We start from the raw sequence: 23,800 nt of genomic DNA, 5'->3' as shown, positions 1-23,800 counted from the left end.
AACTGAAGAGACAACAATAACTAAAAGTAAAATAAAGGATCTCTGCCTAATTTTCACTGTGATTATGTTATGTAATAATTTAATAATGAAGGGTTGCTAGAGAAGAAAATGCATAACAAATATGTATGCAAACTTTAAGTTCATATGCAAGCAAAAAAAAAAAAAATAAAACCAATACTATTCTCATCTACTCTTAATTTAAGACCTTTCAAACTTTTAATATAAAATCAAATAAAATCTGTTCATAGATTTTGCCACTTTAATTTGTTTAATTTGAGGTCGTCATCATCCTCTGTATAAATACTGTCCATCCTCTTGCAGATGACAAACATCTTCTCGCTAACAGCATAAGTCAGTACCCATCTTTGAAATCACAGCCCTCTGGGAAAAAAACAGATTTCTTTGTGAATAATGGGTCATTGGATGAGTATAATTTTACTGTTAGTAGTCATTGTGGGATTCTTTAAAGCAGAGAACAACTCTACATGTAAGATTATTGGGAACCCAGAGGTGCCTATCTTGTCTAAGGAAGGAGATGTTACTATTGGTGGGGCTTTTTCCATCTATAGTCAAATATCAATTCCCTCACTGTCTAAATATGAAACACCAGAGTCTTTCAGATGCTCAAGGTAAGTCTTACTTTTAATCTCAACTTTATTTTTGACTCTGACTGAGGAGAATTGTACAACAATGTTTTTTTTTTTTAGGATAAATCTAAGAGAATTCCGTTTTGTGCAAACAATGTTATTTGCCATTGAAGAAATTAACAACAGCAGCATTTTACTACCGAATGTTTCAATTGGTTATAAGGTTTTTGATAGCTGTGGTTCCACACTACCTTCAACGCGTGCAGTAATGGGTCTAATAGATGGAGTGGAAAACACTGGGGGTAAAAGCTGTTCTTCTGTCCATGTTATTATTGGGGCCTCTGAATCCTCTTCAACAATTGCAATGCAACAGATTTCAGGGATTTTCCAAATACCTATGGTAAGCAAATGTTTTGCAAAATTATTATCAAATAACACATAATAGGAATACCGTACTTTTGTCCAATAGGGCTACATTTGCATTTTTCTGGTTTCTGATTGTTTTTCCTTCCAGATCAACATGAGTAGAAATCTGCTACTTTAATTTCACATGTTGTCTGTTTCATGCTCTTTTTTTTGTTTCCAAAAGATCAGCCACTTTGCAACATGTGCTTGTCTCAGTAACAGAAAGGAGTATCCCTTTTTCTTCAGAACCATTCCCAGTGACTACTATCAGAGCAGAGCAATGGCTAAACTAGTAAAGCACTTTGGATGGACATGGGTTGGAGCAATAAGAAGTGATAATGATTATGGTAATAATGGTATGGCCACTTTTATTGAAGCTGCAAGTCAGGAGGGGATTTGTGTTGAATACTCCGAGACCATCTCAAGGACTGGTTCCAGAGAACACATTGAAAAGGCTGTTAGAGTAATCCGAAGAGGTACAGCGAGTGTTTTAGTTGCATTCCTGGCCCAAGGTGAAATGGATGTTTTGCTCGAGGAAGTTCTAAGACAAAATGTAACTGGGTTGCAGTGGGTTGGTAGTGAATCTTGGATCACAGCAAAATACTTAGCTAAGAAGAGGTACTCTGGTATTTTAACTGGGTCACTGGGCTTCGCAATAAGAAAAGCTAAAATCCCAGGCTTACAAGAATTTCTTTTGAAGGTTAACCCAAGTAAGGACCCACAGAGCAGTTTGCTAAGGGAGTTCTGGGAAACAACATTTGACTGCAGATTCCAGTCCAATATACCTGGCACAAAGTTATGTTCTGGCTCCGAGAGACTTCAAGATGCAGATAATGAGTTTACAAATGTGTCAGAGCTGAGAATATCCAACAATGTGTATAAGGCTGTGTATGCAGTGGCTCATGCCTTGCATAGAATGTTGATATGTGGATCAAATGCTTACTCAGTGTCTCACTCATGCATCCTAAAAGAACATGTAGAACCAAGAAAGGTAAAAGCGCACCTTGGAAAATGTTTTTATTGCTTTTTTTCCCCTTCTAGCTAAAAAAAGTTCCAAGTTTTCTTTATTGGGCAGTGTTTTTGTTTTTTTCTGACAGGTTGCAAAACAACTCCAGAATGTTAATTTTACTCTTCCGTCTGGGGAGCAAATGTATTTTGATGAAAATGGTGACCCTGCAGCAACCTATGAACTTGTGAACTGGCAAAAAAATCATGTAGGAGATATTGTCTTCATGACTGTGGGGAAGTATGATGCTTCACAGCAAAATTGGAACCAGCTTTCCATGAACAACCTACAAATAATATGGGCTAAAGAATCCTTAGAGGTAGGATACCTAAGCTAAATATTTGTGAAAAGTTTCTTTTAATGTGAAAAAAACAAGACATCTTGAATAATAGAAAAATATCTTTTAATGAATAATTCACAAACACAGTTTAAGCTGATAGCACATATTGATGCAAAACAGGACAGTGAGGAACTTTGCTATTTAGTCACTTGAAATTAAAACAATGATAAGTTATTTTTTTGAAAAAAAAAACACTAAAAAACTAAACTAAAAAAACTATTGTTTTTCTATAGAAGAATACATTACATCGCAGAATTATCTAGTAGTTGTAAAGAAAATAGGCTCACCATTTATGTAGATGTTTACTTGCTAAAGGGTTGAAATGTGCAAAAATCAAAGATAAAGCTAATTTCAGATTGAATTTTGTTTTAATTGCCACAGATACCCCTGTCTGTTTGCAGTGAGAATTGCCTGCCAGGTTTCCGACAGGCACCGATCAAAGGAAAACCTATCTGCTGTTTCTCCTGTGCCCCCTGTGCTGGTGGAGAGATCAGCAATAAAAGCAGTAAGCAAAACACATACTTCTTTTTTTGCCATTTTTTCTTCGGAAGACCCAGTTTATTATTTATAACCTGCATTTCTTTCAAACTTATAAAGAATTTTAAGCAGGAGCCATTTCTTTCATTTATATCCTTTTTAGATTCTGCGGAGTGTTCACAGTGTCCACTGGAGTACTGGTCGAATGCCAATCACAGCAAATGTGTTCCAAAGGTGATTGAGTTCCTTTCATATAAGGAGACTATGGGGGCTGTCCTAGCTGCCTTCTCGTTATGTGGAGCAAGTTTAACACTTATAATCCTGTGTATCTTTCTATGGTTCCGACACACACCTCTTGTCAAAGCCAGTAATTCTGAGCTAAGCTTCCTGCTACTCTTCTCACTGACTCTGTGTTTCCTTTGCTCTCTGACCTTCATTGGTCGGCCCACTGAGTGGTCCTGCATGCTTCGACATACAGCTTTTGGCATAGCTTTTGCTCTGTGCATCTCATGTATACTTGCTAAAACTATAACTGTGGTGATGGCCTTTAAAGCTAAAAGACCAGCAAAAACAATCCCTCAGTGTTCAGCGCCTCTTCAGAGAACAAGTGTTCTCGGCTGTACTTTAATTCAAGTGTTGATTTGTGTGATATGGTTAGTTTTTGCCCCACCCTTTCCACATAAGAACACAGTTTATGCCAATGAAAAGATCATTTTAGAGTGTGTTTTAGGTTCACCTATAGCCTTTTGGGTTGTGATGGCATACATTGGATTTCTGGCTCTGCTTTGCTTCATATTTGCTTTTTTAGCACGCAAGTTACCTGATAATTTTAATGAAGCCAAATTCATTACTTTTAGTATGCTGATATTTAGTGCTGTATGGCTCACATTTATCCCTGCATATGTCAGCTCTCCAGGTAAATTTACTGTAGCTGTAGAGATTTTTGCAATGCTAGCTTCAAGCTTTGGGCTACTCTTTTGTATATTTGCACCAAAATGTTACATTTTACTTCTGAAACCTGAGAGAAACACAAAAAAAAACTTGATGGGAAGAAATTAGCACAAAACACAATAAAAATTTTTTTAGAGTACTACAAACAAAAGGGTAGTTAAATGAAACTTGTTACATACTTTGTAGACCGTATGTGATATTAATGCCTATTGGTATCTGAGTTTATTTTTCTTCTATTTTGCCGAGTTATTCATGTAAAGCACTTTAACTTGTCCTTGTACTGAATTGTGCTATAAAAATAAACTTGCCTCGCCTATTTGTTATAGTACTGCAAACTTCAAACTCATTTGCTTTCATGTAAAACATGTGAAGATAAAGTAATGTTCTTCTTGTAGAATGATTTAATGAAAAAATTAAATCTATTTTTTAATTTAAACTTATTTTTAATGTTTAAGCTTAAACCCATCAAACACAAAAATTATTTATCTCACAGTCATCAACATCTGTCATATTGGCAGGGTTCCTTTTAAGACTTTGAATATTAGGACATCAGCAAATCTATGCTAATGATATTTTTGCAAGGTTGGAGCACACAGACACATGAATATTTGTTCTTTCTCTTCCATAGCCATGCATCCTCTTTTATAGAATATGTTCTACTCAGCTTATACTAGCTTTCTTAGATCCAGATTTGGAGACTAAAGGACACAAGATAACATTTTTTTGTTTAGTTTTTTTTTTGTTTTTTTGCTGGTGAATCGTGTCTGTGTGATTTACATAGATATGTTGTGAACAACCCTTTTGAAGTAAAAGAAAAAAAGGTCACTTTGTTTCATTGAAAATACTTTAGTATTTATGAAGAGATCATGATCCCATGCCCTCCACGAAGGGCCTTTGGACGAACCCGAGCTAAACCCGAGCTTATTTCTGTTATTGGACTTCTGTGCTAATCACAGTTTGTCCATAACGAACACCATGTTCAAGCACAAGGGCATCAATAAGTGTACGTAGCCCAAAGATGCCCTAGGCCAGAGGTCGGTGATCGACTTTGTAGTTGTGTAATCTGATTTCCGGTCACGTGTCTCGGACACTCGGGTGAAGAGAGGGGCTGACGGCACCCCTTACCGTCAGCCGGTTCGTGTGCCGCAGTCGGCGGCCCCCAAGGGTTTTGCAGCAGGGACGCCATCCTCAAGAGGTCCTCCTCCATCACCGTCCTCCATGGACTCTGCCTCATCTCCGGACTCAGGGCCGTCCTCCATGGACTCTACCTTTTAATTACAGGAGTTTGAAAATGCTGAAGGCAACGAAAAATGAAGTGCCCTTTATTCATTTCCTTAATTGAAAGCTAGAATCAGAGCCCAACTTCAGCTTTGAACAGCAACCTTAATGCTTAGTGTTGCTTAATCGAATATGATATAATTAAAAAAATCTTCATCAGCATCCAGCTTATGTGCAGTTTTTGCCCAAACATTTTGTTTTTGTTATGGATCGTTGTCATAGGGTCAATTAAGGTTACACAGTTTGCATAAGCTATGTTTGTTCACTACTTCCAAAATCAGCATCTCTTCATCCCTGCCTTCTACAAAAAGTTTCTTTTGAAGATGTGAGATGGCACTCTTGGAAGTTGTTTTCACTGGATTTGACAAAACTTTGCCTAACTTATGCCTTTCAGCATACAATGAAAATTTTTTATCGAAATTACAAATCTGTTTCCTGGTATGCAGAATTACAAATAATGTGCATCCAATGAACCTGCCTTCTTTTTGGGGGGAAATATACAATTTATGCTCAAATTAGTAGTCACTGATTTACCGTTACCTGTTAACTATGACAAACTGGATCCTTTTGATGTTCTTTTTGATGTTTTGTGTGATTGCAATTGTCTCTACCTGGCCGGCTTCCAATGAACCAGAGCAGAGCAAAACATTTGTTTCTGTCTGGTAAATGGTTATGCTTTTTTTGTCTCTGTCTAGTGTAGTGAGTATTTTGTATTGTACTGGAGCAACTTAAAAAGCTATAAAGAAGCTGCATCAGCGGTCAAACCCTTTTGTTGGAATTAGCAGTGAGAGTACTTCCCCAATATTGCAAAGTTTTGTTTTGTTCCTATTTCTCTTTAAATCCCCAATTGGCCATGCAGATGGCCGCTAACAAGGAGCCAGATTCTGCAGGAGGTTTCTTCCTGTAAAAGGTAGTTTTTTTCTCTCCACTGGCGCTGCATGCATGTTCAGTGTGAAGCATTCATGTCAAGTCATTAAGTCGATGCAATTAGCTGGTTTTCCTGAGATAGAACACTTTGAACGTATCTGACTGTACCATCTGGTTGAATTTTCTCTGTAAGGGGCCTTGAAATGATGTGTTGTATATTGGCTCTATATAAATAGACTGCATTGAATTTTGTTACATGTTTCTTTAAACAAAATTCCTATATCCACTATTCTTTCTTTATGCAAAATCCTGGTAGTGTGTGCCTTTCACATTAATCAGGTGCTGATAAGCCTTTAGGATTGCTTGACAGTTGTCGTTGTGTGAGTTATAACAGACAAATCAGTAATTGTAATGGGTACTGTTACAGTTGTACTGCTCCAAAGAATCGTTATGCATGGAGAATATAGGGCTCACAAAAACTCAAAGTACCTCTTTTTGTGACTCAGCTTTTTCAGTTAAGGATTGGCTCTGTACGCCATATTCATCTGGTTACCGAAACTTTCAGAGAATATCTCAAAACTCTGTTTACAGTACAGATTGTTTTATGATTGTAGAGTTCTGACACTTCAAAGAAACAAGAAATTAATTTATTTGTATATCTATATAACAGTTTTCTAAATTTAAACTTATGTGTTTTGCTGTTAAATTTGTCATTATATTTATACTATGGATAACATAGAATCCTGTTGTAATGCTTAATATAGTATAGTCGTACCATCTAAGCCTTTGTAGCTCACTTTAAAACTGCTCAGATACTACTTTCACATTTCTTTGAAGTTATTTTGTGTTTTATGTTTACGTGTTTCAGTGAGTTTGAGAAGACAAAATAGGTATAGTTATAGTCTTTTTAACAAATAAGGTGATTTGTAGGTCAGAAATTGACTACAGGTTGAAATGAATCCCTTTAAGTTTTACGGTTATATTGTCTATGAGCAGCATTAGCTTGTAGCCTTTGTTGTTTTGTTTACTTTGTTTTTCCATTTTGGTAATATCTTTCTATACATGGTAAAATGTGTGGTAAGTGACCTTGTAAACATGAAGTCATATTTTGATCATTTGAAAACTTGTTTAAATTAACATTTATACTTTGGAATATACATAGGAACCTAATAAGCAAAAAAAAAAAATAAATTAAAAAATACTAATGATAATTTATATATTGTTAAATATAGTTGATTTGAGTAAAAGATAAAACCTTAAAAAAATGCAACCCTTTCTAGACAAAAGATTTTAGAAGAAAGATTTATAATATAAATTTAGGAACGTGAAAACGTTGCATCTTTATAATTTTAACACATGTTACAATACAGTAATATTAAAAAAATAGTAAAAAAAAAGCGAATTAAATGAATGCACTTACATCATCACCACTCTGATTGGATAAGAGTATTATCTCCTCTAGATGTATAAAACGCATTATTTAAAGGAGAATCTGGTTCAGTGAGTTCTAGAAATAAAACATGTGGGAACCCTTTTTTGTAATGTTAATATTTGTTGTAATTACTGGAAGGTTAGCACAGGATGAAGCTGCTTTCTGTGAGATGCTGGGGAGCAGAGAGGTTCCTCTTATGTCTAAGAAAGGAGATATCATTATTGGAGGAGCCTTTTCCCTTCATAGCCAAATCTCAAAGCCGTCACTCTCCTGGAATGCATCACCTGAACCTCTCATCTGTTCCAGGTACAGACACACTCATAGTTATTAACTTTAATCAAATTTTAACAACAATAAAATCCATAACATTTTAAATGTCTTTTTTTCAGAATTAATTTAAGGGAATTTCGTTTTGCTCAAACAATGATATTTGCTATTGAGGAAATTAACAACAGAAGCTCTCTACTGCCAAATGTCTCAGTTGGGTATAAGATATTCGACAGCTGTGCTTCCACATTGCCTACTACACGTGTGGGAATGGGTTTAATAAATGGAGAGGAAAGGACTTTTGAAAAAAACTGCTCTGGTCAATCCTCTGTTCATGCTGTCGTTGGAACTTCTGAGTCCTCTACAACAATTGTGATGTTACAAACATTAGGGATTTTTCAAATACCAGTGGTAAATACTTATATTTATCCAGCATCAATGGAGCTTAGGATACTGTTGATAATGACTAACAAAATTTCACAAAGCTGAAGATTCAATAAATACTTGTAACAATATGGCAAACAAGAAAGTATCTCTCAACATACTGAATGTTTCTTGGTGTTACTCTTTTTTCTTATAGATAAGTCATTTTGCAACATGTGCTTGCCTCAGCAACAGAAGGCAGTATCCCTCCTTTTTCAGAACTATTCCCAGCGACTATTTCCAGAGCAGAGCACTAGCCAAACTGGTAAAGCACTTTGGATGGACATGGGTTGGGGCAGTAAGAAGTGATAATGATTATGGTAATAATGGGATGGCAACTTTTATTGAAGCTGCAAGTCAGGAGGGGATTTGTGTTGAATACTCTGAAGCCATCTCAAGGACTGGTTCCAGAGAGCATGTCAAGAGAGTGGTCAGAGTTATCCGTAGAGGTACTGCAAGTGTTTTAGTTGCGTTTCTAGCTTATGATGAGATGGATGTTTTGCTTGAAGAAGCTTTGTTTCAAAATCTGACTGAATTACAGTGGGTTGGGAGTGAATCCTGGATTACATCAGCTCATTTGGCGAAAGCAAGGTACTCTGGCATACTAAGTGGATCACTAGGCTTTGCAATAAGAAAGGCAAAAATTCCAGGCCTAGAAGGCTTTCTCTTACAGGTAAACCCTAAGCAGGAACCCCGGAGCAATTTACTGAGAGAGTTCTGGGAAACGAGCTTTGGATGCAGTTTCCAGTCTGATATGCCTGGCACAAAGCTATGTACTGGCTCTGAAAACCTTCAAGATACAAATAATGCTTTCACAGATGTTTCTGAACTACGGATATCCAACAATGTGTATAAAGCTGTGTATGCAGTAGCTTATGCCTTGCATAACATGTTGAAATGCGAGCAAAATGACGGAAAAGTAAACTACACTTGTAACTTGAACGATTATATAGCACCAAGACAGGTTAACAATTAATTTCATATTTGAAATACACATTTCATGATAGTTTTAGAATTGCTTTAAAATGTATCTTTAAATCTGTTAATTATTTGTAGGTTGTAAAATATCTCCAGGACATACATTTTACAGTTCAGTCGGGAGAGAAAGTGTTTTTTGATGAAAATGGAGACCCAGCCGCAGTTTATGACCTTGTAAACTGGCAGAGAAATGCTGCAAAAGACATTGTTTTCACAACAGTTGGGATTTATGATGCTTCACAGCCAAACGGAAAGCAGTTAAGCATGAATGGAAAAAACATCACATGGGCAGCAGAATCCATGGAGGTACCAGCAAAAACATATTCTCCAATTGTCGCTTGGCACAATAGGATAAAAAGTAGTTACTGTTTGTTTGTGTACCAACAGCTTAAGTGATTTATGTTTGCTTGTTTTTTATTTAGTTCATTTATATGGCATCAATTCACAACTCATTTCTGCAAACTGATTCTGATGGGTTTTTTTTTTTTTTTTTGCCGTCATTGGTGTTGTAGAGGCCACTGTCTGTCTGCAGTCAGAATTGTCCACCGGGTTTCCGAAAAGCAACCATTAAGGGGAAACCCATATGCTGCTTCTCCTGTCTCCCATGTGCCGCTGGAGAGATCAGCAACACTAGCAGTGAGTAAAATAAATATCCCACTGTTTTCCTACATTTCTAGTATGAAAATAACACAAACCCATTCCAGATCTTGTTTTTTGTGGTTAGATTCTGCAGAGTGTTCACAGTGTCCCCTGGAGTACTGGTCGAATGTCAATCATAGCAAATGTGTTCCAAAGGTGATTGAGTTCCTTTCATATAAGGAGACTATGGGGGCTATCCTAGCTGCCTTCTCGTTATGTGGAGCAAGTTTAACACTTATAATCCTGTGTATCTTTCTATGGTTCCGACACACACCTCTTGTCAAAGCCAGTAATTCTGAGCTAAGCTTCCTGCTACTCTTCTCACTGACTCTGTGTTTCCTTTGCTCTCTGACTTTCATTGGTCGGCCCACTGAGTGGTCCTGCATGCTTCGACATACAGCTTTTGGCATAGCTTTTGCTCTGTGCATCTCATGTATACTTGCTAAAACTATAACTGTGGTGATGGCCTTTAAAGCTAAAAGACCAGCAAAAACAATCCCTCAGTGTTCAGCGCCTCTTCAGAGAACAAGTGTTCTCGGCTGTACTTTAATTCAAGTGTTGATTTGTGTGATCTGGTTAACTTTTGCCCCACCCTTTCCACATAAGAACACAGTTTATGCCAATGAAAAGATTATTTTAGAGTGTGATTTAGGTTCACCTATAGCCTTTTGGGTTGTTCTAGGGTATATTGGACTTCTGGCTTCACTGTGCTTTGTTCTTGCTTTTCTGTCTCGAAAGTTACCTGATAATTTTAATGAAGCCAAATTCATTACCTTTAGTATGCTGATATTTAGTGCTGTATGGCTCACTTTTATCCCTGCATATGTCAGCTCTCCAGGTAAATTTACTGTAGCTGTAGAGATATTTGCAATCCTAGCTTCAAGCTTTGGACTCCTTTTTTGTATTTTTGCACCAAAATGTTACATTTTACTTCTAAAACCTGAGAGAAATACTAAAAACCATATGATGGGAAGAAAACAGTAACATTAGCTTATTAGGTGTTGAAAAACCGCAGTAGTCAACTTAATGGTCTTCAATTCAGATTCAGAATTATTTCATTTTTTCTTGTTTTTTAGTCAGTGTTATTTTAATAAATGATAATAATAATCCCCAAACACTTGACCTAGATTAGCAATAGCAAAGAATGAATTTATCCCTTTTGTTTACTTTATTTACATTCACAAAACATGTCAGATCATGACAACTTACAAAGACAATTTAATCAAATTATCAAGCCAGATTGTTTATCAATTTTCTGATTGACCTGTGTCACTGACTTAACAAAATTAGCTCCTCTCAGTGATCATGTAGTTAAAGTATATATTCCTTTGCATTGTTTCATTAATGTTGCAGCAACTCTTACACCAAGCATGCATCCAGTGATGACAAAATGAAAAAAAAAACTACTTTTTAACAAGAAGAAACCTCCAGCAGAATCATGCTCTTTGCAATGATCCATAAATATTTTGTATAATACAGAAGGTGATGGTAAACTGGCTGCATAGGTGGCTCTGTCAAAGAAAGAGAAATGTAAGTAAAATAGCTGCTTTTTTTTTTTTTTTTTTTAGTTCAAAAGGATCAAAGAGGGCACATTGTTAGTCATAATAAAAGCTTATCATATAGCTCTGTCTACTAAACACTGAAAAACAGGCCAGATGCTGTTATCTATAATTCAGGTTGTTGATAGCAGCATTCCAGCTGTTGCATCTCTCCATGATGGTGTCCCAGCTAAACAGAGCTCATGGTCGTAAGCAGCTACCATGACTAGAAAAAAGCTGAGTTTATAAAGTATTCAAAGTTGAAAATAACAAGTTCTGCAAAATTTAGGAGAAGTTATCATTGTGTGCCAACAGCCTGGCTCAGGCTATCCTGGTAAGCCACTCTAACCACTGTACACCAACACTTCATAAAAAATTAAACAGAAGCAAATGTAGACTGAAAAGTAGGCAGAATTTTGCCTTCCTGGATTTAAACTGGTAAAGATTCCACAGAAGGGGCTGATTCTAGGAACTAGTAGTAAAGCTGCAAACGGGGAGTGAATTGCTCAGTTAGAAACGCATAAGGAACAATCAGAAATCTGAAGATGGAGAATTATGATTTGGTGCTATATATATATGCGGTAAGGAGTATTTTAAATTTAATTTAATGGGAAGACATCGATGGTAGGCTAAAATGGGAGTTTAAAAAAAAAAAAAAATTGAACTGCCCTCAGAACTCTTGCAACAATGTTTTGGATAAGTTAATGGCTTTTAACTCCAAATGTGTACACTTCCTGAGTAGCCCAACCTTGACATGACAAATGCAGTGACTAGCCTTTCGGCATGACTGAAAGATTAAAAATAACACCAAGGTTTTTATGTTATTAATGGGGAATAATTAGATACCATCCTGATGAAATGACTAAGCAGAGTCCAGTCCACATACAATCACTTCCGTCTAATATGAATTCAAAAGCTGAACATTTAAAAGACATGCCTGTACTACAAAAATGTTTTATGGAAAAATAAGATTCAACCCAGCCTAGTGCTGTTCCCCTAGTTCCTATAGTTGTTCACATAAGTAATGGCCGTACAGTGGGATATATCCCTTTCAGATTCCATTTTAACAGCGTGGTTTCGAATAAAATGATTTAATATTTTGTTGTATCATAGAAATTTAATATAATCCTCAAACCATTGAATCGGACTTTGTTTTGAAGGCTATTTATGTCTGGGTTTTGTGTGGCAATAAAAAAAAAACTAATTTTTTATTGTGACAGGTATTGAACACACTGTTCTTCCTTGCACATTATGTGAATACAAAACAGCAGGTGAAGGAGGTGATATTGTTAAAAGATATAGAGGTCTGTGTTAAGTCAAGGATCATATAAATAACTATGGAATTAATCTAAACATGATTCATGTGGGACACTATTGAAGCTTTCTTCAGCTGGTTGACTTCAGACAAAAATCCACCTTCCCTGGTCTTAATGAATTATATGTGCTCCTCAATAAAACATATAGATAGATGGACAGACAGTCAGATAGACTCATAGGCGATACAATGGCGTCCAATTTAACATACACTAGCAAGTTCACTATACTGGACCCACAATACAAATCCAATCCCATTTTATTTGTTAAGCACTTGTAAAACAACCACAGTAGACCAAATTGGTGTACAGAAAAATAAAACATAAAACAGTACAGATAAAAGACAAAGCAGCTAAAATAAAACAGAAGAGGCCTGTCTGATGTTCTGAGGAAGGTCATTTCAGACCTTTGGAGCTCCAACAGCGAAAGCGTGGTTCCCTCTTAGCTTCTGCTTAGTTTTAAGTTCTCTCAGGAGCAGCTGACCTTAGAGAGCGAGTAGCTATATGAGGATGTATAAGCTCAAAGAGGTACGGTGGGGCAAAACCTTTTACTAATACCAATATAGATGATCCAATTTCAGAAGAATATATCGTTTATGTATTTTAGTGCTTAATAGCTACGAAGCTATCCAGTTTTTACATGTTTTTTATTTTTATTTAAGTAAATTGGTATTGACACCACTGTTGTTCTCAAATGACAAAGACATTTAAATCTTATTGGGACATAAATAGTTCACAGGTTTTTATATAGCCGTGGTATGATTTCTGTTTCATTAAGATATCTTCCTTTGTGTACTATTGTAAAGTCACAATTATTGCTAGTGTGCATGTAATAATTTGTTAAATATTAAAAGCTTATCTATATAAAACTAATATATGGCAGATCTGTACTTCTTGTATTTTTTACAAAATTTCAAGTCTGATAATACACTAGTATGAATACATTGGTATCTTTTTGTTTTCAGAGCCATGAACTCTAGCTATTTGTTCTTTAAGAAAAACAATAAAACCATGTTTTAAAGTCATTTGTTATAGATATTGTTTATTATTTGTTTCATGCTATGCATGCAACTATCTATATAAATGTCTGTGTGTGTTCTTGTACATGATACACTGTGGGGCCCATTTTCTGGAAAAAATAGCAGGTTGTAGGGACCAACTGCTCTTTGTGGGCCTGATGCCTGGATCTCACAATGGGCATTTCTATTTTAGGACCAAGGGTCATGTTTGGGACTAAGATGTTAAGTTTGGTGTAAGGGTTACATTAGGGGTGTAGAAATTGGTTAGAAATGAATGGAAATGGCCAACAAAAATAGAAAAACATATTATGGGTGGCTTTAGGTGTGTGTTGTGGTTGCAGGGGGATCCTAGTGGTATTTTATAATTGATGGTGCTTTTTTTGTATAAGGATGTTTAAGAAAGCCAATTACCCAAATGAAGTTTAACATCGTTCATTAGCAATCTAAAATCGATTGTAAAATACTTTATAGAACTGGTGGCTACCCTTATCCAGTGTACCCAGAGCTAGCTAACACCACTCAAAGGCCTTTCTTTTCTGATGTAATATTCCCATGCCACAATATGTCACCTAAAACTATTTGTGTGTTTTGTTGTTCATATATGTACATTCACTCATCTGCAAGTATAAAAATGAAATGTTATTCAGAGGTTTACCGTAAGACAAAGCAAAATATCTCAGAGTGAACCAGCTTCCAGATCATAGCATTCTTTTTTATAATGTTAATGTTTCACATGTTGGTCTAACCCCAGTTAAAATTTTCCATGCTGTATTAACTTATGTTCTTATGAAAATAGTACAAGATAATTCTAGATTTTCCATTTAAAAGTAGCCACAACTGATCCAAAACAAGGACTTTTATGATTTAACATATTGTGATTGCCTTATTTTTGATTACAAATTATTGCCGTTTCCAACAGCACTATTTTAAACAGTCTGGGTTTAAAAAGTGGACCATACTATATATACTTTTTGTCATGTCTCTCCGTTGTCGCAAAAACTTGCCCCCACTTATCTAGACCCACAGCTAGTTTGTGATTGTCCCTCTTGCGTTGTGGTGTGGAATAACATAGCGTAGACCACCCTTCAATATTGGGCATAAATCAAAAATATCTACGACAAGCTCACTGCGACACACTGCTGCGGGAAGTATAACCAGCCCTTAACCCTGCATCATACCATTACCAGAACACGCCTAACCCTAATCCCCACCTAAATGTAACCTCAATTCACATCTTAGTCCTAAACCTAAAAAAATGCGCATAATATTGTAAAATAATGTTTGAACACACACACACATAAACATAGACACAGATGTTATGCTTTGTTATCCTTACAGGGATTTTCACTTGACTACTATTTATTTTGCATTCATTTGTGTGCCCTAAACTAACTAAAACTAAATAAACCTAAACTTAATTCACACCTTAGTGCTATACCTAACACCAACCCAAGAAGATAACTTTTTCTCACAGGGACTAGTGGAGTTGTCCTCACAATAACCTGTTAGCCTTCACAAAGTTGCATATTCCTGAATAATTGACCTTACTCTGTCCTGGAAAGATGACAAATACATTTAAATCAATTTGTGAAACATGCATGATATGCTTCTCTTCAATTCTTTGAAATATGATGATTTTTATACAAACACTACATTTGCAAAACAGAATTATAGAATTGTATTTTTAACAGTATCTTTAAAAAAATTGCAGGAGAGCTAATAGGGTACTAGGGTGTGCTTCCCCTGTAGTTGCAAAACAAGCAACGCCATTGGTGGACACCAATAAGATATTCAGAAAAATCATATAAATTCCCTGTTGGTTAATGATGCAAAACTACCATAAAAAGGTCAGACCTTCATTGTGTGATTAGCTTTGCGTGCCAAGGACTCAGGTGAGGAATTATGAGGCTTATTGTGAATCTGTTATTTTTCTTTCTAATGGCTGTGAGAGGGGAAAGCCCTGTGTGTCACCCATATGGCGCAAAAGAGATGTCTCAGTTTTTTAAGGAAGGGGATATCATCATTGGGGGGATTTTCTCCTTCCACCAGAACCCAGTCACTGTCAGTCCAGAACTCACAACCAACCCAGGAGCAATCCAGTGTAAAGGGTAAGAGTGTTTAAAAATGTGCCTTTTGTTCTGCTATTTTTTTCTTAACATTAGGCTTTTATTATTGTGTGTTTTAATGTTTTCCTTCTTTTCAGGCTGGAAATGGGTGAGCTGCAGTATGCACACACTATGATGTTTGTGATAGATGAAATTAACAATAGCACTGAGCTGCTGCCCGATGTGAAACTTGGTTATAGGATATTTGACTCTTGCCCCAGTGTACCCCTGTCTATCAGGTCATCACTGAATCTAATGAATCTATACGAAAACAAAAAAAAGACATGCATGAGTTTCTCCAGTGTGTGCGCTGTCATTGGGGACACCACTTCTACATCTACAATAGGGATAGCACGTACACTGGGACCCTTCAACATTCCTCTGGTGAGTGATTGGGTGTTTTATTCATTTTGAGTACAAACTTTAAAAAGAATATACGAAAAGATAATTAGTTCAACATAAATAGTTGAAGTGTGATATTTTTCAGGCCATTTTTTTTTCTTTTCAGATCAGTCATTCAGCCACCTGTGCATGTCTTAGTGACAGGAAAATCTATCCATCTTTCTTTCGAACCATACCAAGTGACATTCATCAAAGCAAAGCACTTGCAAAGCTTGTTAAACATTTCGGGTGGACTTGGGTAGGAGCAGTTCGAACTAACAATGATTATGGAAATGGTGGCATGTCCACCTTCCTGGAAGCAGCAACAAAGGAAGGTGTATGTGTGGAGTATTCAGTAGCTATTTACAGAACTGATCCCAGAAAGTCTTTTCTAGAAGTGGTGGAAATTATTAGAAAATCCACTTCTAAGGTTATAGTTGCCTTTGCTGATGCTACAGATCTTGATATACTTATGAAAGAGCTGTATGCTCAGAATGTGACAGGTCTTCAGTGGGTAGGAAGTGAAGGATGGATTACTTATCGTTATTTTGCCTCTGAGGAAAACTATGCTGTGGTTCAGGGGGCAGTGGGCTTTGCAGCACTGAATGCTCATATTCCTGGACTTCAAGAGTTTCTCCTCAACAGCAGACCATCCACCACACCAGGAAATCAGGGACTTGTTGAGTTGTGGGAAGATATATTTCACTGTACCTTGTCACCGGAAAGAGTTAATTACCCAGATGATCGTGTTAAAGTCTGCAGTGGAACAGAGAGTTTGCGGGATGTTAAGATACGATTTACTGATGTTACAGATGCAAGCCTGATGAATAATGTCTACAAAGCGGTATATGCTATTGCTCATGCCTTGAGCATGCTATTCAATTGCAAAGACAGACATGGGCCTTTTCAGAACAACACATGTGCTGACAGGAAAAATATTCAGCCATGGCAGGTAAATGTTGTTAAAAAAAAAAAACAATGTGACTAAATCACAACTGCTAGTTTTAAAATACTCCCACACTGTTTCCCTTTAGGTGTTACACTATCTAACACAGGTAAATTTCACAACTAAGAATGGTGAAGATGTTTTCTTTGATGAGTCGGGTGACCCTGTAGCACGTTACGCATTAGTAAACTGGCAGTTGGATAACACAGGGTACATACAGTTTAAAACTATTGGTTTTTACGATGCCTCCTGGCCTGAAGGTCAGCAATTTGAGATGAAAACCGGAGTGAGGGCTATCTGGGCAGGGGAAAGTCCTGAGGTGAGTCCATTTAGATTCTCTAGTCAATATAAAGTTTCTTTGCTTTAACTTGACATTAATTGGACTGTTTAAAAAAGGGAAAAATATTGTGTAATTTGTTTTCATGCTAAACATAATAAGTGTGAACAAATGTGCTCTGAATTGTGTCTCTGTGATTTAGGTACCACGTTCCATTTGCAGTGACAGCTGTTTACCAGGTACTCGTCGGGCAGTCATTAAAGGCAAACCAGTCTGCTGCTTTGACTGTATCCCATGTGCTGAGGGGGAGTTCAGCAACAGTACAAGTGAGGCAGCAGGATATGTAGCCTTTACCTTGGTGCTCATTGTGTTTCTGCTGGGCAAAATTACTGCCAGCTCACTGTTGGTTTATTTGAAAAAGTGTTCTCTGTGCAGCCTAAATGTACTTATTCTTTCAGATGCTGTAAAATGTGAAAAATGCCCTCCTGAGTACAATTCCAATGAAGAGAAGAACCAGTGTTACTTAAAACCGATTGAGTTCCTCACATTTACAGAATTAATGGGTATAATGTTGGTCACTGTTTCTGTCCTTGGTGCATTTTCAACTGTGACTGTAAGCCTGATATTTTTCTACCAAAGACATACGGCAATTGTTAGAGCCAATAACTCTGAGCTAAGTTTCCTGCTGCTGTTCTCCTTAACTTTGTGTTTCCTGTGCTCTCTGACTTTTATCGATCGGCCGTCTGATTGGTCCTGCATGCTACGGCACACAGCCTTCGGCATTACGTTTGTCCTATGTGTGTCCTGTATTCTCGGAAAAACAACTGTGGTGTTGTTGGCCTTTCAGGCTACAGTTCCAGGTAATAATGTGGTAAAATGTTTTGGGCCTTTACAGCAGAGACTAAGCGTTTTAGCTCTTACTCTTCTACAGGTTTTGATTTGTGTAATATGGCTAGTAATCAACCCCCCCTATCCATTCAAAAACACAAAATATTACAGGGAGAAGATCATACTAGAATGTGCACTTGGGTCATCTTTAGGCTTCTGGGCTGTATTGGGGTATATAGGGATTTTGGCCATGTTATGCTTTGGATTGGCCTTTTTAGCAAGAAAGCTCCCTGACAATTTTAATGAAGCTCGATTTATCACTTTTAGCATGCTAATATTCTGTGCTGTGTGGATCACTTTTATCCCAGCTTATGTAAGCTCTCCTGGAAAATTAAGTGTTGCTGTGGAAATATTTGCAATTTTGGCTTCGAGTTATGGACTGCTGTTTTGTATTTTTTTGCCAAAGTGTTACATAATTTTATTTAAACCCCAATACAACACAAAAACACATTTGATGAGTAAAAGGGCACGGAAGGCTCTTTAATATATTTCTTAAAAGAATTAATTAATTAAAAATCACACAATTGTTTCCCTTAAAGCTTAAAATATTAAAGTTTAAGTCAAGTTCTGAACCCCTTATTCTTTTATTAAAACTATTTATGTATTCTTGTACATAAAAATTGATCATCAATAAGACCCATAAATTTGGTACTCCAACTTGGAAAGTAAAGGATCACAAAGCTTTCTGAGATGAGTATATTTATGCATAATCTATTTTATTTGCATAGCTATTTATTACACATTAATGAAAAGTCACACATAAGGAAATATGTCACTGCTGTCATTGTGTGTTATTATAGTAGTTTTTTTTTTTTTTTCTTAGTCAAAGGCTACATTCACATAGCAGGTGGTGATGATTATTTCCAACCTTGTGCTGATATTCGACTTTTATTTTTATTTTGCATGTGGCATAAAAATAATTTTGAATTAACCCCAAAGTGATTGGCATGTGCAGCAGTATAGAGGTCCCACAGTAAAAGAGTAGAAAATAATGCATGTGACTGTTAAGGTGCATTCAGACCAGACGTGGTGTCTGGGGTTATTATTGCGCTGCTTGATTTTTACAAGTAAAACCTGTTGATGCTGATTTGCTTATTTTATTCCAAGACAGAATAATTTTTTATCTCAGCCAATAAATGTTAGTGCTCTGGTCGTATAAGAATATAAAGCTATTGCATAACATATTACATTAATGGCCTGGTACTGAATATAATGGTGCATTCAGACAGCTTAAAGTGAAGGTGATGACTTCCACAAATCCCGCAGTTGGTTCACCACGCTACATTTCAGATGCACAGTGTTTACACCCTGGATGCATCATCAGAGAGGAGGAGCTTCAGCTGCGTAAAGTTGACTCTCCACTGATGGGGAAAACATTCAGCAAATAGACTCACTGGTTGTTGGTTCTTTAGTGCAGGTTTGTGCATTTAAAATGCTCATTTTGAAAAAAAAAAAAAAAAAAAAGGTCATGTGTGCTACTATTGTTTCAGAGATATTCAATATTATTAGGCTTTTTAACATTGTTCAAGCTTCACCTACAGCCGTCCCTCATTGGCTTCCATGTCGTGATTTCATAGACAAGTTCAGCTCATTTCAACTTCAGTGATCCCAGCTCTGCTCTCTCCATGTGGTGCTGCTGTTTGACAACACCTCAGCTGTATCTAGTAGCAAGAGGGGACAGTGGAGCAGTAAACACTCTCACTGCATGGAGTTCAGCTTCACCTCCCCTTACCACACAGTTTGTATAGGAATTTTATGTGAATCTACCGCTGGGGCTATTCACACCACCTCCTGTGTGGACACATCATAACAGTGGGCATGTTTACCTTATTTAGCGGGTGGAATGATTGTTTAATATTTAATAATTCATCAGTCTCCCAGATAATTCAGTTTGGATCCGTCGTTACCTTTGGCAACCCATTTCCTGTCCTTGCTGTCGGCATTTCACAATAAAAGTACAGGTGAAACTTAACTTCAAGTACTGCTGCCTAATTGTTCTCTATGCACAACTTTTAAATGGCCTTGGAGGTACCATCATTTTTTTGAAAATCAGCACAAGCGCTGAAAAAGTAAATCACTTTGGTTCTGCATTTGAATGTTAGTTGGATTCGGAGATACTTCCTTGTAAATCTACCAGTGCAGAGTACCACTGCTACGGAGTAGGCAGTGACAGACTGTGGTCTGTGCTGAGGGTAAGGGAGGACAACCAATAATCTTCTAATGCTAATTTAAAACATATTTTTTAAAACCACCAAGAAACCTCTTCAGAACATTCCTTATTTCTAACTTTGTTAAGATTATTTCCTCTTTCTTTCAACTGAAAAAAGCTTTACCTCAGCTGCAGTTCTTTAGCCTAATGTATGTCATAACTGCAACCAGTCCCTGAAGGGTTGCCATGATGCAATTACATTGCATTTTTTATTTTATTTTATTTTTCTACTTGCTTTGATTTTGTTTTATTTTCATATATTTTAATCATGTAAAGCACTTTGCATTGTCTTTGTACTGAATTGTGCTATACAAATAAATTTGCCTTGCCTTACATAGAAAAGTTCAGATTTTTCATGTTCAGTGATCACCGCTTCCCCCTCTCGATGCGGTGCCTCAGTTCTATCAAGTAGTACAAGGTGTGAGCCTAAGAGTGAAAGCCACCACCACGTGGGATTCACCACTGGACGCTTCCCGGCACTTCCCTTTGCAGGTCGCATAGGGATAGTATGTAAATTCACCACCCTGGCCATGGACACTACATCCAGTCTGAATGCACCTTTTCAAGAAGTGCTCAATAAATTTAAAATTAATGAATGGTGGATGTTGGTGTCTCTTTGAAATTTTCAAACTGTTGAGCAACAGGATCAATATTGTATCCAAGTTGTGTAATGATTAGTTGAGGACACAAATGCAGTTACAGAGCAGAAAATTGTGTTTGTGTTTTTTTTTTTATAAAGAATTCAAAGCTCTTACAGTGCAAGAACTACAGAATATGAAAGAGCCAGACAAAAACAAAACATAAATGTAAACAACACGTAAACCACTGAGAGGAACACAGGATAAGGTATAGAGAACAAACATTAGGAATCAGCAATGAGTGGAAGAATCAGAGGGTCTTAAATTTTGGCGAGGAGATTGCTGAACAATGAATGCAATAATTAAGTAACTGGGAGCAGGTGTATCACGGAATACAGCAGGGATCCGTTTCAATAAGCAGGTTTAACAAACTCAGATTCAAATTCTCAACTCTAAATTCATCTATCCTAATGCCGGGAACACTGAGTTTTTTGTTTCACAACAGCTTCTATAAATGAATCAAATCTAATTAGGTCCACTTAGAATTGAGCATGTACGCAACAAGTATAAAAAGCCATTATAAGTGAAGCCCTGATTTGATGATTCACCATGGCCCAATCCCAAATCGCCACTAAGCACTAACCCTTCGTCACTACAAGTGAAGTCTCACTCACAGCTGTGGAAGGTGCCCTGATTGAAGGTGGAGGGGGATCCCAACTCCCAAAAGGCAAAACCCCAGAAAAAGGGGCCCAGTCCCTGAGGGGCCCCATCCCAGGGGCCATAGAAACAGGGAGCCCATGGGCTGCACTGGCAGCTGGTCATGCCCAAGGTCAATCCATAAAAGAGCACACTGAGCAGGGTCCAAGGGCACACCAACCTTCACTTGGGATCTGACAGGGCCAGGAGGCCCAAGCCTGGCCCTGCAGCCACCATGACCCCACACCTATGCCTGACCCAACCTAAGAGCGCCGACCAAACTGACCCTCAGCAGCCAAACACACACACACACACACATCTTTACACATACTGTATTCCTCATACAAAACGGACTAGATCGGCCATTCTCAGCCAATAGACCGAGAAGGTTGCCTTAAAGGCAAACCCCCCCTGTCCCGTCCAGGCTTCCAATGGAGGACCAACTCTGAGAACCAAGAGAGGCCTAAGCCCCCCCGCCAAGTAGAAGCGTCCCACCCAGTGGTGGCAGTAGGGGACCAGAACCAATCCTAGAGCTGCACCATCCTAAGCAACGGCCGATCCCACCATCTCGCCCCCCCACATGTGGAGGTCTAACTCATCCCTGTATTCAGCCAGCTTTCAGAACACATACTGTATCACAGACTGCTATAGTTGAGTTCTTTGTAGAATTTGCTTAAAATTAAAGCAATTACCAATTGTTGTCAAAGGTGTTTGTTTGCAAGTTAATGAAGACATAAGGATAATTGAGGATCTGAATGAGAAACAAGTGGATAAAATGCAAGAACTGAGAAGTAAAAAGAAAAAAAATATTAAAACACCAAGTAATTAAAGACAGGACAAAGGCTAATATGAAGCTTAAAACTAAGTCACTTGCATCTGTGACCCTACAACTAAAAGCGATTAATTTATACTATAGCAATGACATATAGCTCTGAAAATGTTATTGGATACATAAATGTGTTAATAGAAAATGCTTTTTTTTTTTAAATGTAGCCTGATTAGAATTTGATTTTAAAGAAAATAGTTAATAATAAAAATAGTTTTACCCTATTACAAATATTTAATTGGTTTTACATTAACTAAACAATTTAACATTCCTCCTCCCCTTTTTTCACCGTGTAGACCCACAGGGAGAAAGTATCACTGTCCCTCATTTATGAACTGATCAGTAAGTCATAAATGGCCTTTGAAATATCAAATTAAATGAAGGCTTATGAAATGCCTCCTAGTAATCTAGATTCTGCAGAGATAGCATTCATGCAGAGGTTTCCTGAGTTGGTGTATGCATTGTTACAATTGTTGATACTGGTCTCTTTCTCGCAGACTGAGGAGCCATTCTGCAGGCAGCAAGGAGATCAGGAGACCCCTCAACTATACAAAGATGGTGACATAAACCTGGGAGGAATCTTCTATTTTCATAGTAGCTGGAAGAATGAGCAATACTCTTATAAACAAAAACCCTTGGCACTGCAATGCATAAGGTAAATTTTATCTAATACATTTTTAAATGTTTACAATGTATAATTTTACTGTCTCTATATCAGAGGCAAATATTACAACTATATTAATGCTTTTACAATCAAGTTTGAATTTCAGAGAAATCCAATTTGCTCAGACCATGCTTTTTGCAATTGAGGAGATAAATAACAAAACAGACTTACTGCCAGGTATTTCTCTTGGATACAGCATATATGATACTTGTGGTTCCATTCCCAGAAGCATAAAAGTTGCACTTGCCTTGAACAATGGTAATGAAAGTCTATCTTCAAATTCTGACAAACCATGTACGAAACCTGTACAAGTGCAAGCCATAGTGGGAGAAACTTCTTCCTCTCCTAGCACTGCCATAGCTACTGTCATTGGACCATTTCATATACCACTGGTGAGTAAAACTGGTAAAAAGAAAATTCCGTATTAGATAAAAAAATATTATGTAGTACTTTATTTTGCATAATTTCTTTTAGATCAGCCACTTTGCCACATGTGCTTGCCTCAGTGATAAAACCAAGTATCCATCATTTCTTAGAACGGTACCCAGTGACTATTATCAGAGCAGAGCTCTGGCTCACTTAGTCAAACATTTCGGTTGGACTTGGGTTGGAGCTGTTAGAACCAATGATGATTACGGCAACAATGGCATGGCTATATTCAAGGAAACTGCAGAACAGCTGGGCATTTGTCTGGAATATTCTGTTTCTTT

At 37.2% G+C, this 23,800-nt stretch overlaps 2 protein-coding genes across 2 annotated transcripts; both read left to right on the top strand.

The window, feature by feature from the left end:
- Positions 1 to 423: 423 nt before the first annotated feature.
- On the top strand, positions 424 to 3,874 carry LOC107081905 (extracellular calcium-sensing receptor-like). Its single transcript, XM_015370256.1, has 6 exons — positions 424 to 629; positions 708 to 987; positions 1,177 to 1,983; positions 2,090 to 2,317; positions 2,720 to 2,843; positions 2,979 to 3,874. Exons 1-6 carry the CDS (start codon positions 424 to 426, stop codon positions 3,872 to 3,874), a joined length of 2,541 nt encoding a protein of 846 aa, XP_015225742.1.
- A 5,325-nt stretch (positions 3,875 to 9,199) lies between these two features.
- On the top strand, positions 9,200 to 23,271 carry LOC107081935 (extracellular calcium-sensing receptor-like). The gene is made up of 8 exons (XM_015370313.1): positions 9,200 to 9,317; positions 9,524 to 9,647; positions 15,570 to 15,628; positions 15,724 to 16,009; positions 16,134 to 16,958; positions 17,041 to 17,271; positions 17,432 to 18,089; positions 22,924 to 23,271. The coding sequence occupies exons 1-8, from the start codon at positions 9,280 to 9,282 to the stop codon at positions 22,926 to 22,928; spliced, it is 2,226 nt and encodes a 741-aa protein (XP_015225799.1). The 5' UTR covers positions 9,200 to 9,279; the 3' UTR covers positions 22,929 to 23,271.
- The last annotated feature ends 529 nt before the right edge of the window (positions 23,272 to 23,800 follow it).

This window comes from Cyprinodon variegatus, unplaced genomic scaffold, assembly GCF_000732505.1.
Source record: "Cyprinodon variegatus isolate N-32 unplaced genomic scaffold, C_variegatus-1.0 Scaffold44, whole genome shotgun sequence".
Lineage (NCBI taxonomy): Eukaryota > Metazoa > Chordata > Actinopteri > Cyprinodontiformes > Cyprinodontidae > Cyprinodon > Cyprinodon variegatus.
Note: the sequence above shows the minus strand (reverse complement) of the source record. Positions and strands in the feature narration are given on the sequence as shown.

Excerpts from the sequence above, each read along its gene's own strand:
- LOC107081905 (XM_015370256.1), top strand. The coding sequence starts at position 424 with ATGAGTATAATTTTACTGTTAGTAGTCATTGTGGGATTCTTTAAAGCA. Across the intron at positions 988-1,176 it reads GGATTTTCCAAATACCTATG|ATCAGCCACTTTGCAACATG; the intron begins GTAAGCAAATGT and ends TGTTTCCAAAAG. Across the intron at positions 1,984-2,089 it reads AACATGTAGAACCAAGAAAG|GTTGCAAAACAACTCCAGAA; the intron begins GTAAAAGCGCAC and ends TTTTTCTGACAG.
- LOC107081935 (XM_015370313.1), top strand. The coding sequence starts at position 9,280 with ATGGAAAAAACATCACATGGGCAGCAGAATCCATGGAG. Across the intron at positions 9,318-9,523 it reads GGGCAGCAGAATCCATGGAG|AGGCCACTGTCTGTCTGCAG; the intron begins GTACCAGCAAAA and ends TTGGTGTTGTAG. Across the intron at positions 16,959-17,040 it reads AAAATATTCAGCCATGGCAG|GTGTTACACTATCTAACACA; the intron begins GTAAATGTTGTT and ends GTTTCCCTTTAG.